We start from the raw sequence: 13,780 nt of genomic DNA, 5'->3' as shown, positions 1-13,780 counted from the left end.
CCCCATCAGCAAACCAGGACGAATCCGCATCTGTTCATTTGGAATATAACTCCAAATTAAACTGTAGCCACACGTGGACCCTATGGTTGGCTACAGATCAAGCTCTCTGGAATGTCTGTTTGCACACTTGGCCTTCACAGAACATCTCCTAGAGACAGGGAGGAAGGAAAGAAGAAAGAAGACCAGTTGGCATGTGGTTTATTATCATTATTACTCACAACTCTTCTGACACTGGAATCCCAGGTCCCCAACTCTCCGATGCCAAGCTGGATGGCCAAGAATTTAATTCAGTTCTGACACGAAGGACCCAAAGCTAAAGCAGACCTTCCCCAGGCTAAAGGCTTAGTGTCTCCAGACACCCATCGCAAGTCCCACACCACCTATGCTTCTGACCCACCCACTGTAAATTGGGGGTTCCCACAATCCCCTCTTTGGGTTCAATAATTGGCTAGAACGGCTCACAGAAACAGTCTGTACTCACAGGTGTAGGTTTATCATAAAGGATACAACGGGAACAGCCAAACAGCAGAGATGCATAGGAGAAGGTATGGGGTGGGGGAGCAGAGCTTCCAGGACCCTCCACGGGGGCTACCCTCCCAGAACTTCAATATTTTCATGAGCCAGGAAGCTCTCGGAACCCCCTTATGTAGGGGTTTTTATGGAGGTTTCATTACATAGGCATGATTGCTTAAATCACTGGCCACTGGTGATTAACTCAATCTCCAGCCCCTCTCCTCTCACAGGTCAGGGGCTGGGCTGAAAGTTCCAATTTTCTTTCTTTTTTTTTTTTTATTTTTGTCTTTTGTCCTTTTAGGGCCGCACCTGCGGCATGTGGAGGGTCCCAGGCTGGGGTTCAATCAGAGCTGTAGCTGATGGCCTACGCCACAGCCACACCAGACCTGAGCTGTGTCTTCAACCTACACCACAGCTCGCGGCAACGCGAAGCCACTGAGCGAGACCAGGGATCGAACCTGCAACCTCATGGTTCCTAGTTGGATTCATTTCGACTGCGCCACAACGGAGTCTCCCCTATTTCCCAATCATGTCTTGATCTTTCTTGGGGACAGCCCCCATCCCGAATCTATCTAGGGGCCCCAGCCACCAGTCATCTTATTAGCATACAGAAGACACTTCTTTTTCGGCCATCCCGTGGCATATATGGAGTTCCCAGGCCAGGGATCAGATCTGAGCCGTGGTTTCAACCTACACGGCAGCTGTGGCAAAGACAGATTCTTTAACCCTTAAGTCTTTAGGCCAGGGATTGAACCTATGTCCCAGTGCTCCAGAGACACCACCTATCCCTTTGCACCACAGTGGGAACTCCCAGAAGGCACTCTTATTATTCTAGAGATTTCGGGGGTTTACAAAGACCAAATGTTTTATTGTGCCATGTCATGTAAGAATCATTCCAAGTGCATCCTTAGAGCAAAGGTTCTTCTGGAGTTCCCTTGCGGCCTAGTAGTTAAGGACTAAGTCACCTGCTGTAGCTCTAGTTCCATCCCTGGCCCAGGAACTTCCACATGATACAGATGCAGGCAAAAAATAAATAAATAAAATAATAATAATAATAAATAAGTAAATAATAAATAAATACAATAACAAAAAGCAAAGGTCCTTCTATCGTCTGAATTTTAGGATATGCTGAAGAAGGATGAATTCAATTTTTTTTTTTTCTTTCAGCATATTTTTGCTTTGCGGCATATGGAAGTTCCCAGGCTAGGGGTCAAATCGGAGCTACAGCTGCTGGCATACACCATAGCCACAGCCACGGGAGATCAGAGCCTCATCTGTGACCTATGTCACAGCTCAGGGCAATGCCACTGATTGAGGCCAGGGGTCAAACCCACATCCTCATGGATCCTAGTTGGGTTCCTTAACTGCTGAGCCATGAAGGGAACTCAAAAAAAAAAAAAAAAAGGAAATTATCGATGAGGTTGATTGAGCTGGAACTTGTGTGGGTTGGAAGTGCTGGAGGCATATGCTGACACATGCTTTTGGAAGTGAGTAAGGCAACAAAGTAAGAAGAGGCAGTGAAGTCTCAGCACTGACAACACTGATTCCGTCTGTGAATCCTTCCTAAGGGCATAAATCCATGCATGCAAAAAGCTCTATTTTTGTGAATTTAAGAAATAGCCAGAGCTCCCGCTGCGGCAGTGGGTTAATGAGCTGGCCTATCTCTGTGGTGGCTCAGATTCGATCCCTATCCTGGTGCAGTGGGTTAAGGATCTGGCATTACTGCAGCTGTGGCCTAGGTTGCAACTCCAGCTTGAATTCCATCCCTGGCCCTGACCCTGAGAACTTCCATATGCCAGCCAAGGGTATGGTCAAGATGGGAAAAAGAAAAGAAAAAAAAAATAGCAGAGGGTATCCTGAAACAATATTCCTGGACACTGAGACTAAGAAAGTGTTTTACGGAGTTCCCATCGTGGTGCAGTGGTTAACGAATCCGACTAGGAACCATGAGGTTGCGGGTTCGGTCCCTGCCCTTGCTCAGTGGGTTGACGATCTGGCGTTGCCGTGAGCTGTGGTGCAGGTTGCAGATGCGGTTCCGATCACGCGTTGCTGTGGCTCTGGTATAGGCTGATGGCTACGGCTCCGATTAGACCCCTAGCCTGGGAATCTCCATATGCCGCAGGAGCGGCCCAAGAAATAGCAAAAAGAAAAAAAAAAAAAAAAAAAAGAAAGAAAGTGTTTTGCTAAAAGGAGAGTCCATGACCTTATGGAATATTACGCAGCTGGTTGGCTCCTTTATTATATACGTATTCAACAAACACATGATGTATTCACCAGGAAAATTATTTAGAAACTTGGAAAATATATATATATTGTGGGTTTTTTTGTGTGTGTTTTTTGGTTTTTTTAAGGCCATACCTGTAGCATATGGAAATTCCCAGGCTAGGGGTCAAATCAGAGCTGCAGCTGCCAGTCTACACTACAGCCATGGGAACACGTGATCCAAGCCACATCTTCCTCCACTGCAGCTTTCAGCAACGCCAGATCCTTAACCCACTGACTGAGGCCAGGAGTCAAACCCACATCCTCACCCAAACCTACACTGGGTTCTTAACCCACTGAGCCACAATGGGAACTCCTGGAATATATTTTTCTATTAATGAAAAGTCTGGGAGTTCCCAACGTGGCACAGCAGAAGCAATCTGACTAGTAACCGTGAGGTTGTAGGTTCCATCCCTGGCCTCAAACAATGGGTTAAGGATCCAGCATTGCCATGAGCTGTGATGTATGTCGAAGATGCTGCTTGGATCCTGCATTGCTCCGACTTGACCCCTAGCCTGGGAACTTCCATATGCCTCGGTGCAGCCCCCCACCCCCCAAAAAAAAAGTGTTGGGATGGTAGGCTTGCTGGTCACCGTCTCCTGGTTAACATTTTCTTTAGTAATCTCATACAAAAAAGGACAAAATGGGGCAAGTACCAGGTGGAGTTCATCCCCTTCAATCCAGTGGGTCCAGCCTCTGTTCTTCTTTTCCCCCTTCTGCACACAGGTGAGTCTGTCATTGTCCCAGGTGACCAAGCTCTGTGAGAGCGAGGGGAGAAAATATTGATTTGCTCTGGCAGCATCCTCAGGTTTTTTGGTTTTTTTTGTTTGTTTTCTTTTTGGCCGCCCTGTGCCATATGGAGTTCCCAGGCCAGGGATCAGATCCAAGCTGCAGGTTTGACCTAAGCCACAGCTGCAGTAATGCCAGGTCCTTCACCCACTGTGCTGGGCCAGGGATCAAACCTGCGTCCCAGCAGTCCCAAGAAGCAGCTGATCCCGTCACAGCACAGTGGGAACTCTTAGCATCCTCTGGTATTACCAGGGAGAGTGCCAGGTTAACCTTGCAAAAACTAAACACCTGTGTTGTTATTGTCATTATTATTCGTCTTTTTAGGGCTGCACCGGTGCCATATGGAAGTTGCGAGGCTAGGGTAGACTTGGAGCAGCAGCCAATGACCTGCGCCACAGCCACAGCAAGGTGGGATCTCAGTCACCTCTGCAACCTACACCACAGCTCACAACAACGCCAGATCTTTAACCCATTGAGTGAAGTCAGGGATCAAACCAGCGTCCTCATGGATGCTAGCTGGGTTCGTTACTGCTGAGCCACAATGGGGGCTCCTGAAAGCCTCAAAGTCTGCTTTAATTTTTGTCTCTGTGCAGCACAGGGAACTATACTCAATATTTTGTAGTAACCTATGAGGGGAAAAAAGACTCTGAAAAAGAATATATATATATATAAAACATCACTGTGTGGGAGTTCCTGTCCATGAGGTTGCAGGTTCAATCCCTGGCCTTGCTCAGTGGGTTAAGGATGTGGCGTTGCCGTGAGCTGTGGGGTGGGTCGCAGACATTGCTAACATCTGGCGTTGCTGTGGCAGTGGTGTAGGCCAGCAGCTACAGCTCCAATTAGACCCCTAGCCTGGGAACCTCCATATGTCACAGGTGTGGTCCTAAAAAGACAAAAAACAAAACAAAATAAAACAAAAAATCACTGTGCTATACACCTGAAACTAACAATGATGTGAATCAATTAGACATCAATTTAAAAAATAAGGTTTAAAGACAAAAAAGAATCTTTCCAGACTTTTTACCTTGCATTTTCTGTTATCCAGGCCTTTGTTATCCTCATCGAATTCTTCTCCAACTTTAAATTTAACGAGGTAGTTCCTTAGGCTGCTGTTGGTGTGGATGGTAAAAGAATCCCCATTTTGCTCAATCACTTTCTGTGGCTTCAGCAGCTTGGCTATCTTACGAGTGGCAAAGTCAATACCTTAAAAATAATTTTTTAGAAAGAATTTGGTGGCTGCCCTCAAAATCACTGCTTTTGATGGCTAGTGTTTCTCTTACCACCTCAGTGTCATTTCCAGCCAAAATTGGACCTACACCGACACCTATCCTGGCAAACTTCGGTCCAGAGCCTGATTAAAAAGCTTGAATGGCTTTCAGGGAAGATTCATTTAGCTGGCTGTGCCTTAGGTAATGGACTTGAAGCCAGGCACGCAGAAGCACTTCTGGGAAGCCCCCTCCTCCCCTCAAAGGTTGACAAGAGGACAAGGAAGACAAGGGGACGGGACTCAGGTCCCAAATCAGCTTCAGTATCAACAATGCTTCCTCTTTCTCCTTTATGCAGTTACACTTCAAATGAAGGCAGCATTTAAACAGTTTCTGAACAATGATAAAAAAAAAAAAACCTTTAACAAAAAAGAAAAACAACAAAATAATGGGTTTTTTTTGTTTGTTTGTTTGTTTTTTAGGGCTGTAGCTGAGGCATATGGAGGTTCCCAGGCTAGGAGTCGAATCAGAGCTGCAGCTGCCAGCCTACACCACAGTCACAGCAACACCAGATCTGAGCCACATCTGCCACTTATGCCATAGCTCCCAGCAACACCAGATCCTTAACCCATTAAATCATGGCCTAGGATCGGCCAGGCTTTGAACCCGCATTCTCACAGAGACAATGCAGGGTCCTTAACCCATTGAGCCACAACAGGAACTCCAAGAAAAAGTTTTTTAACATACAACTCAAGTTTTTAGCGTGAGATGCAAATGATCCAGTCTTGTTTTCAGCAATATTTAAGCCCTGAGGCTAAACCCTTAAAATATTTATTCTGTTATTAATAGGGCCAAGCCAAGTTTAAAATAGTTATCACTGGAGTTCCCGTCATGGCTCAGTGGTTAATGAACCCTACTAGGATCCATGAGGACTCAGGTTCAATCCCTGACCTAGCTCAGTGGGTTAAGGATGCGGCATTGCCATGAGCTGTGCTGTAAGTTGCAGACGTGGCTCCGATCCTGAATTGCTGTGGCCATGGCGTAGGCTGGCAGCTGTAGCTCCAATTTGACCCCTAGCCTGGGAGCCTCCATATGCCATGGGTGTGGCCCTAAAAAGACAAAAAAAAAAAAAACCAAAAAACAACAAAAAAAAAGGTTTTCACTGACTTTTTTTACACTCAATTCTGGATGTGGAACAAAACCAAAAAACAAACAAGAAACCAAACTTTAGATTATTACTTTATGTCAGTTATGCCTTTACAATCTGTGATAATTTGTTGCTAGTAAATTTACAATTTATACTACCACATAGTATGATTGTCACTTAACAGATTTCTGGTTGCAAGGCTGGTGTCTTTTGTTTTTGTTTTTGTTTTTCTGGCTGTGCCCACAGCACGCAGACGTTCCCAGGCCAGGGATGAAACTGGTGCCACATAACATGTCTGCAGTGACAACGCCGGATCCTTAACCCGCAAGAGAATTCCCATACCATCAGCTTTTTAAGTAGGAAATAAGACATTCCAGCAAGAGGAAAAGAAGATCTGGGAGTTCCCATCATGGCGCAGCGGAAATGAATCCGACTAGGAACCATGAGGTTGCGGGTTCGATCCCTGGCCTCGCTCAGTGGGTCAAGAGTGGGTCAAGGATCTGGCGTTGCTGTGAGCTGTGTAGGTCGCAGATGCGGCTCGGATCTGGCACTGCCATGGCTGTGGCATAAGTCGGCAGCTACAGCTCCAATTGGACCCCTAGCCTGGGAACCTCCATATGCCTCGGGTGTGGGAAAGACAATAAATAAATAAATAAAAGATCTGAATAATGCACACACTGTTACTTACAAGTGTTGTGTTTGAAAATATATATTTTAGGGCAGGATCTCAAAGAGGCCAACACAAACATACTTTCTAATCTTCAACTGGGAGTTTCTGTCCTGGATCAGTGGTTAACAAACCCGACCAGTATCCTTGAGGATGTGGATTTGATCCCCGGCCTTGCTCAGTAGGTTAAGGATCTGGTGTTGCCATGAGTTGTAGTGTAGGCTGGCAGCTACAGCTCCGACTGGATCCCTAGCCTGGGAACCTCCATATGCTTCTGGTTCCGTCCTAAAGAGACCAAAAAATAAAATAAAACTGTTCACATTAACCCTTCATCCCAAAGCCACTTCTAATCTGAGGCAATGTGGGTTTTGGACCCAAGAGACACAGGCTTTAAAACCCAGCTTACGTGGTGACCTTGGACAAGTTGGTAACATCCCTACTTTCTGAAGTTCATAATGAGATGAAAGCGTCCTGGACCAGATGGTCAAGCCCTGCAGGCATCAGCAGAGGCTTCCTCCCCACCTAGAGCTTCACACCTGGGGGGTCTTCCTTGGCCTCTAAGTGGTCTACCAAGAACTCCCACCCCCCAGGCTAGCTCCTCCCAACTTGAGAACACAAGCAAAGTTCTTCAGTGCCCAGAGGATGAGGTACCTTTCTTCTCCGTGCAGTTTGGCAGAAGCTAGAAAAGAGCAGTTATCAATCAGATCCATGCTGGGCAGCTGCAAGATCAGCTTGAGTCACAAAGGAGTGATTTCCCCTCAAAAGAGATGCTGCAGGGCATGCTGAAATGGAGTAGTGCCCCATGGGGCCCAGCCTGGCACAAATCCTTTCTGCATCCCCTGTTTTGTTTATTTTTATTTTTTTATTTTTTGGCTACTCTGTGGCATACGCAGTTCCCGGGCCAGGGATCAGATCCGAGCCGCTGTTGCGACCTACGCCAGATCCTTAACCCACTGTGCTGGGCTAGGGATGGAGCCTGCCTCCCAGTGCTCCAGAGACACCGCCAATCCCCACTGCGCCATAGCAGGAACTCCTGACCCCTGTTTCTTGTTGGCAGGAAATAGGCTTCATGGCCTCTTGGACTTTCCCTGAGTTCCAAAGAGCAGATTCTCGTTGCTTATCAGGGAAAGGAGGGACTGAAGAAACAAAAGAGGAACAATCAAGAAACAAGAGGGAAGGAGTTCCCCTGTGGTGCAGTGGATTAAGAATTGGACTACAGTGGCTCAGGTCACTTTGGAGGCGCAGTTCCATCCCCGGCCTGGCACAGTGGGTTAAAGGATCTGGCATTGCGGCTGCTGTGTAGGTTGCAGCTGTGGCTCAGATTCAGTCGCTGGCCTGGGAACGTCCATATGCTGTGGGTGCAGTCCTAAAAATAAAAAAGGAATAGACAGAGCATTATCTTTGAGTTCTTCCGGAGGAACCAAGGCCCCCCCAAGGGTAACTTTAAGCCGAACACAAGATGCTGGGAGCCCTGCTCTGTTTCCCTCCCACCAGCCAATCTGAAGAAAGTCAAACACCCTGCCGTCCTCACCCCAAATGTTGCCTTTTAAGAACTTCTCCCCCCAAATCATCAGCAAGTTAGGGGTTTTTGAGCACAAGTCACTTGGCACTGCAATAAACTTTTCTCTGTTCCAAACTCTGATGTTTCAGTTTATAAGGCCTCACTGTGCGTTCAGTAACAATTTTGGCAAGACAGCCTAGGAGTCTGTGCCCGTGGCAGGTCGACACTGCTCGAAAGCCAATATTCGAGAGCTAAGTGCTGGTAAGAATAACAAAGTTGGAGTTCCTGTTGTGGCACAGTGGTTAACGAATCCGACTAGGAACCATGAGGTTGCAGGTTCGATCCCTGGCCTTGCTCAGTGGGTTAAGGATCTGGCATTGCCATGAGCCATGGTGTAGGTCACAGACACAGCTTGGATCCTTCATTGCTGTGGCTCTAGCATAGGCTGGCAGCTACAGCTCCAATTAGACCCCTAGCCTGGGAACCTCCATATGCCTCAGGTGCAGCCCTAGAAAAGACAAAAAGACAAAAAGAAAAAAAAAAAAAAAAGCCAAGGTTGTTTTATCCAGGAGGCCGGCAACCCCGGGGAGATGGTGGACAGGTGTCCAAAAATTAACTCGAGTCTGCTGGACCATGAACAGTTTTAAAGGGAGAATCAGAGTTCCCTTGGTGGCTCAGCAGTTAACAATCCCAGCTGAGACCCATGAGGATTCAGGTTCGATCCCTGGCCTTGCTCAGTGGGTTAGGAATCTGGCGTTGCCATGAGCTGTGGTATAGGCACAGACGTAGCTCGGATCCCACGTTGCTGTGGCTTTGGTGTAGGCTGGCAGCTGCAGCTTCTATTTGACCCCTAGCCTGGGAACTTCCATATGCCTCAAGTATAGCCCTTAAAAAAAAAAAAAGAAAATAGTATACAGAATCTACTTTTCCCTATGTATTCAAAATTTTCCCTCTTAACCAATAATTCCCATCTACATGCATGATATACTATTGTTTCTCCCAATATGAAAAACCAAATATGAACTCCTGCACTTCAGTTTCCTGATGCTCCTTTGTTTCTTCATTCCCCTTCCCTGATAAGCAATTGAAATCTGCTCTTTGAAACTCTGGGAAGGCCAAGGAGGGTGAATGTGGCCTATTTCCTACAAACAAGAAAGGAGGGATACCAGAGTTTCCTGGTGGTGCAGCAGGTTAAGGTTCAGCATTGGGAGTTCCCATTGCGTGGCTCAGCAGAAACGAATCTGACTAGCAACCATGAAGATTCAGGTTGGATCCCTGGCCTCGCTCAGTGGGTTAAGGATCTGGCGTTGCTGTGAGCTGTGGTGTAGGTCACAGACATGGCTCGGATCCCTATGTTGCTGTGGCTGTGGTATAGGCTGGCAGCTGCAGCTCTGATTTGACCCCTAGCCTGGGAACTTCTATATGCTGCAGGTGTGGCCCTAAAGAGACAAAAAGAAAAAAAAAAAAAAAAAAAGATCTAGTGTTGTCATTGCTGTGGCATGAGTTTGATCCCTGGCTTTGCAACTTCTGCATGCCTCAAACATGGCAAAAAAGGGGAGGGGGCGGCAGGGAGGGATGCAGAAAGGATGGTACCCAGGACCCTGTGGGGCTCTATTCAGCTTCAGAATCATCTAAGAATCTGGTTGAATGCAGAGTGGGACTCCATAGATCTGGGATCTGGAATGAGGCCCAGGGGTCTGCATTCTAAGGAAATGCTGCTGGTCTGTGAGTAACAAGACTGCACTCATCTGGACCTGAGCCCCTATCGTGCCCAGAGAAAAATGCAGTGACCCTGGAGTCTATGTTCCTTACCCACAGAAGGCAGAAGAGAGCGTTTGCCACATAACAGCAATGGGTGCAAATCATTTTCTTCCCAGCTTGTTGGCAACTGGCAATAGGTTTGAGGCTGATTTCAGCTATTGTAGAAAATGCTAATGTAAGTGGATAAGTTGGGGGGTCCCCAGAGAAAGAGAACCAGGCATGGCTTTCTTGACATAAGAGAAGCCATTTTTGTCCTAAGCCCTTTGGTGACCTCAGCCTGGCCATGATGCCTGCCCTTGAACAGGTCTTAGTAATCAATGATCCTAAGGGAAGAAACAATAGTTCAGCAACAAAATAGAGTCCAGTCCTGTAAGCAGCTCTTTTGCCCCTTTCCTGTTTGCCTCTTTCTGTTCCCCTTAAACCTTAATTATCAAAGCGAGATCACTGGGTAACATTTAACCACACTCTTCACTTGCTCTATTACATGCGTGCAATACCTTGCCTAAGCTGTTGACCCTATCCCTAAATTAAAAGACGTTGGAATGAAGAATTAAGTAGTTAAAAAATGACTAGACCTCTACCCCCAGCTGCCACCTTGGCAAATGTATAGGCAGACCACGTGGGCAAAGGAATAGCATCCAGCGGAAGATCAGGAGAAGTCAGCAGGTCTGCAGAAAATGGAGACATGATGAAGAATCTGACCTTCTATCCACATGATTAACTGATACTGTTTCCCTTTTTTCCTTGTAAAAACTTTCATGGCTGAGGAGAAACTTTGGAGTTGCTTTTGGGACATGAGTCCGCCTTCTCCCCAGATTGCTGGCTTTTTTTTGGGGGGGTGCACCTGCAGCTTGTGGAAGTTCCTGGGCCAGGGATTAAGCCTGCACCACACCAGTGACAATGCCAGATCCTCTTCCTGCTGCAGCGCAAGAGAACCCTTATGATGAGTTCATAAGTGGCTCACAGACAGGCGGATGGAGCAACTTGGCAAGACACTGTTTAAAGATCTTCGACATCTGAGAAAGCCACAGAATCCAATCATCCTACTTTCAGAACTCTGGGGTGACCGCTGAGATCAGTCTTGTATCTAAACATCACATAAAGAGACCACGCTGCATTACAGACCGCTTGCTATTAAACACCACCCAAAGGAACAGTATCAGACAGTTTCGAAAAAGATAAATGGAGCTTAAACCAAAGGGCATTGAAAAGGTTGTCAAATTCTGGAAAATATTCTCCTGGATTAAAGCTGCACTTTCAAAATTGTTACGTTATTAACAAAAATCAGTTTAGCTCCAATTTATCTTTTGGACAATTTCTTGATGGATTTGATGTTGGGAATAAACTAGAGCTTTGCTATTTCTCTTTGGGCACAGGCAAATCTGCTATGAATTCTTCCCTTGGTACCTGCAGTCACACCTGCACAAGGTGTTTCTGGGTGGGTTAATGAGTGTTGAAGTTATATTTTAGGAAATTCAGTGTTAACTTCTCTTTCCAATCCTTTGAAAATTCACAGGGCACCTTGGTATATTAAAGGCTCTGAGAAGTCCTGCAGTAAAGAAAGCTTGGAATGTATTCCACCAGCATTTTTCAAGCTTAATTAAGCACAGGGATATTTGCATGGATTTAGTGTTCCATAAAGTACAGGTTTAGAAATATTAACGATGATAAAAATACCAGGGAAATTAAAAGTGTCAAGCCAAGTAAAGTTTTCTTAAAGAAAAATGGAAAGCATCTCTCAATGCTATTATTTGGCAAGAAAGAAGAAGCTAGAGGAGCCCCTTTTAGTCTCAGCTAAAGGAAGCTCTCCACACATCTGGATCAAATGCTCTCTTTTCTGTGCTTGAGTCCTGTCTATCAAATACCAGATACACCTGGTATTGAGGGGCACATGCCAGAATGGGCACAGGTCTAGGTGGTCCCACCACCCCCGCTAGAAAATATAACTTCAGCACTTATTATTAACCCACCCAGAAACACCTTGTGCAGGTATGACTTCAGGTACCAAGGGAAGAATTCAGAGCAGATTTGCCTGTGCCCAAAGAGGAACAGCAGGTCTGGCCCAGCTGTCAGAAGTGCACCTGATGGGTGACGTTTAGGCAAAAGCGCTTGGCACAGAGTAGGTGCTCAGAACCACCAAGTCAGAAGAATTAGATTGAGGGCAGCACCGCAAGAAGTACCCTCTGGGAAGCAGGGGCATTGGTCAGAGCCTCCGTTGCCCACCACCCCGCCCCCCAACACACCCTGGAGACCCTCCGCCTCTCCCTCCTTCCTCACCTGGGGGAGCCTTGCTGGGCAGGGGGAGGTGGAAGCGACCCCTCCAGGCGCGGACCCACGGCCCTCCAGGCTGAATTGGCCCCTGGAGGAGGCAGGGGTAGTGGCCTCTAAAGCATCTGAGTTTCTTATCCCCGTCAAGCGCTCGAGGGAAGAGGAAACCAGAAAGCTCAAGATGTCCTAGGTGGCTTCTGAACTCTAGCGGGCACAAAGTCACCTGGAGACCCGAATCAGGATGGCCCAGCTCCAGGCGATGCTGATGCTGCCGGGCGGGACCTCCCTGGGGCGGCACCTCCCTGGGGCGGCCACTGGACTCGGAAACCCACAGCCAGTCGCCCAGAGCCCCGCGATAAAGTGGTTGCCGGGCGAGGGTCTCCGGGAAAGGTCTTCGGGCCGGTGAGGGGGGGACCCCTACCGTGTCCGCGGTGGAGAATGAACCTCGGCCGCGGGGTAGAGACAGACGGGGACACTGGCGGACAGACGGCAGGACAGGCAGAGAGATCGGCAGACGGGGAGAAGGAAGGACAGGGAGGGCGGATGGCAGACAGGGCAGGAGGGACCCGGAGATGGCCAGGCAGGAGGGTGGGGGAGAGCGGAGGATGGGGGAACAGGCGGATGGACTAGAGGACTGGTAAACTGCCCGGGAGAGCGACCGGCAGACGATAGACGGACGGACGGGGGCTGGGGGTCGGGAGCACGGGCAGACCGGCAGGCCGACTCGGGGGACCGATGGACGGGGCGAGGGGGAGACGAGGAGACGGAGACGCAGCACCGCCCACCGCCGCCGCCCTGACACCGCGACGCGATGGGAGCCCGAGGTCCCTGCACGGCCCCTCCCGCCCTACCTAGGGCCAGCATGTAGCCCTCGAAGTTGTCGCTGCTGACCAGGTTCCAGGTGCCGCTGAGGTCGGCGGGCATGGCGGGGCTGGCGGCTGCACCGGCGCGTGGGCGGCGGGGACTTGGTGGCAAGTGCGGGGCCGGGGCGGGGCCGCGAGGGGACCGCGCGCGCAGGAGCTTAGCGGGGATCCCGGGGCCCAGGAGCTCCTAGAAAGCCCCTCCTCGCCCAGCCTCCTTCGCCTTGCGCTCCTGGCCCTCTGCGCCCCTCCCCTGGAAACACCTCCTTCTTCCTCCGGGCTCCCCCGCCTCTGCTTGAACGCCGAAGGGGACATTCCCCAGAGCGCACATTTTCTCTGCCTACGTGTTAGTGACCAAGGGATCGCTTTCAAAGGCATGGCCTTCATTACGGTGTCAGCTGCAAAATAATAGGCCAATAAATCCAACTCTACATGTTCCTTGGTGGCTCAGCTGGTTGAGAATCCGGGTTTGTCATTGCTGTGACTCCCGTGAGCGCAGTGATGCGGGTTTGATTCTGGCGGGGAACTTCTGCATGCTGCATAGGGGCAGGCCATATAGAAATAAATACATACATAAATACATTTAAAAAATCCAACTCTAGGAGTTCCCATCGTGGCTCAGTGGTTAACGAATCTGACTAGGAACCATGAGGTAATGGGTTCGATCCCTGGCCTCGCTCAGTGGGTTAAGGATCTGGCGTTGCCATGAGCTGGGGTGTGGGTTGCAGATGCGGCTGGGATGCCTTGTTGCTGTGGCTGTGGTGTAGGCCGCTGGCTACAGCTGCAATTAGACCCCTAGCCTGGAAA

The 13,780-nt window shown here is 48.6% G+C and overlaps 1 protein-coding gene across 1 annotated transcript; it reads right to left on the bottom strand.

The window, feature by feature from the left end:
• RBP7 (retinol binding protein 7) lies at positions 1-13,092 on the bottom strand. The gene is given in 4 exon segments (NM_001145222.2): positions 1-148; positions 3,432-3,533; positions 4,589-4,767; positions 12,965-13,092. Coding segments are annotated over 4 exon segments (405 nt in total). The 5' UTR covers positions 13,038-13,092; the 3' UTR covers positions 1-97.

The sequence above is a fragment of the Sus scrofa genome, chromosome 6 (assembly GCF_000003025.6).
Source record: "Sus scrofa isolate TJ Tabasco breed Duroc chromosome 6, Sscrofa11.1, whole genome shotgun sequence".
In the NCBI taxonomy this organism is placed as follows: Eukaryota; Metazoa; Chordata; class Mammalia; order Artiodactyla; family Suidae; genus Sus; species Sus scrofa.
This window is presented reverse-complemented; position numbering and strand designations above follow the sequence as displayed.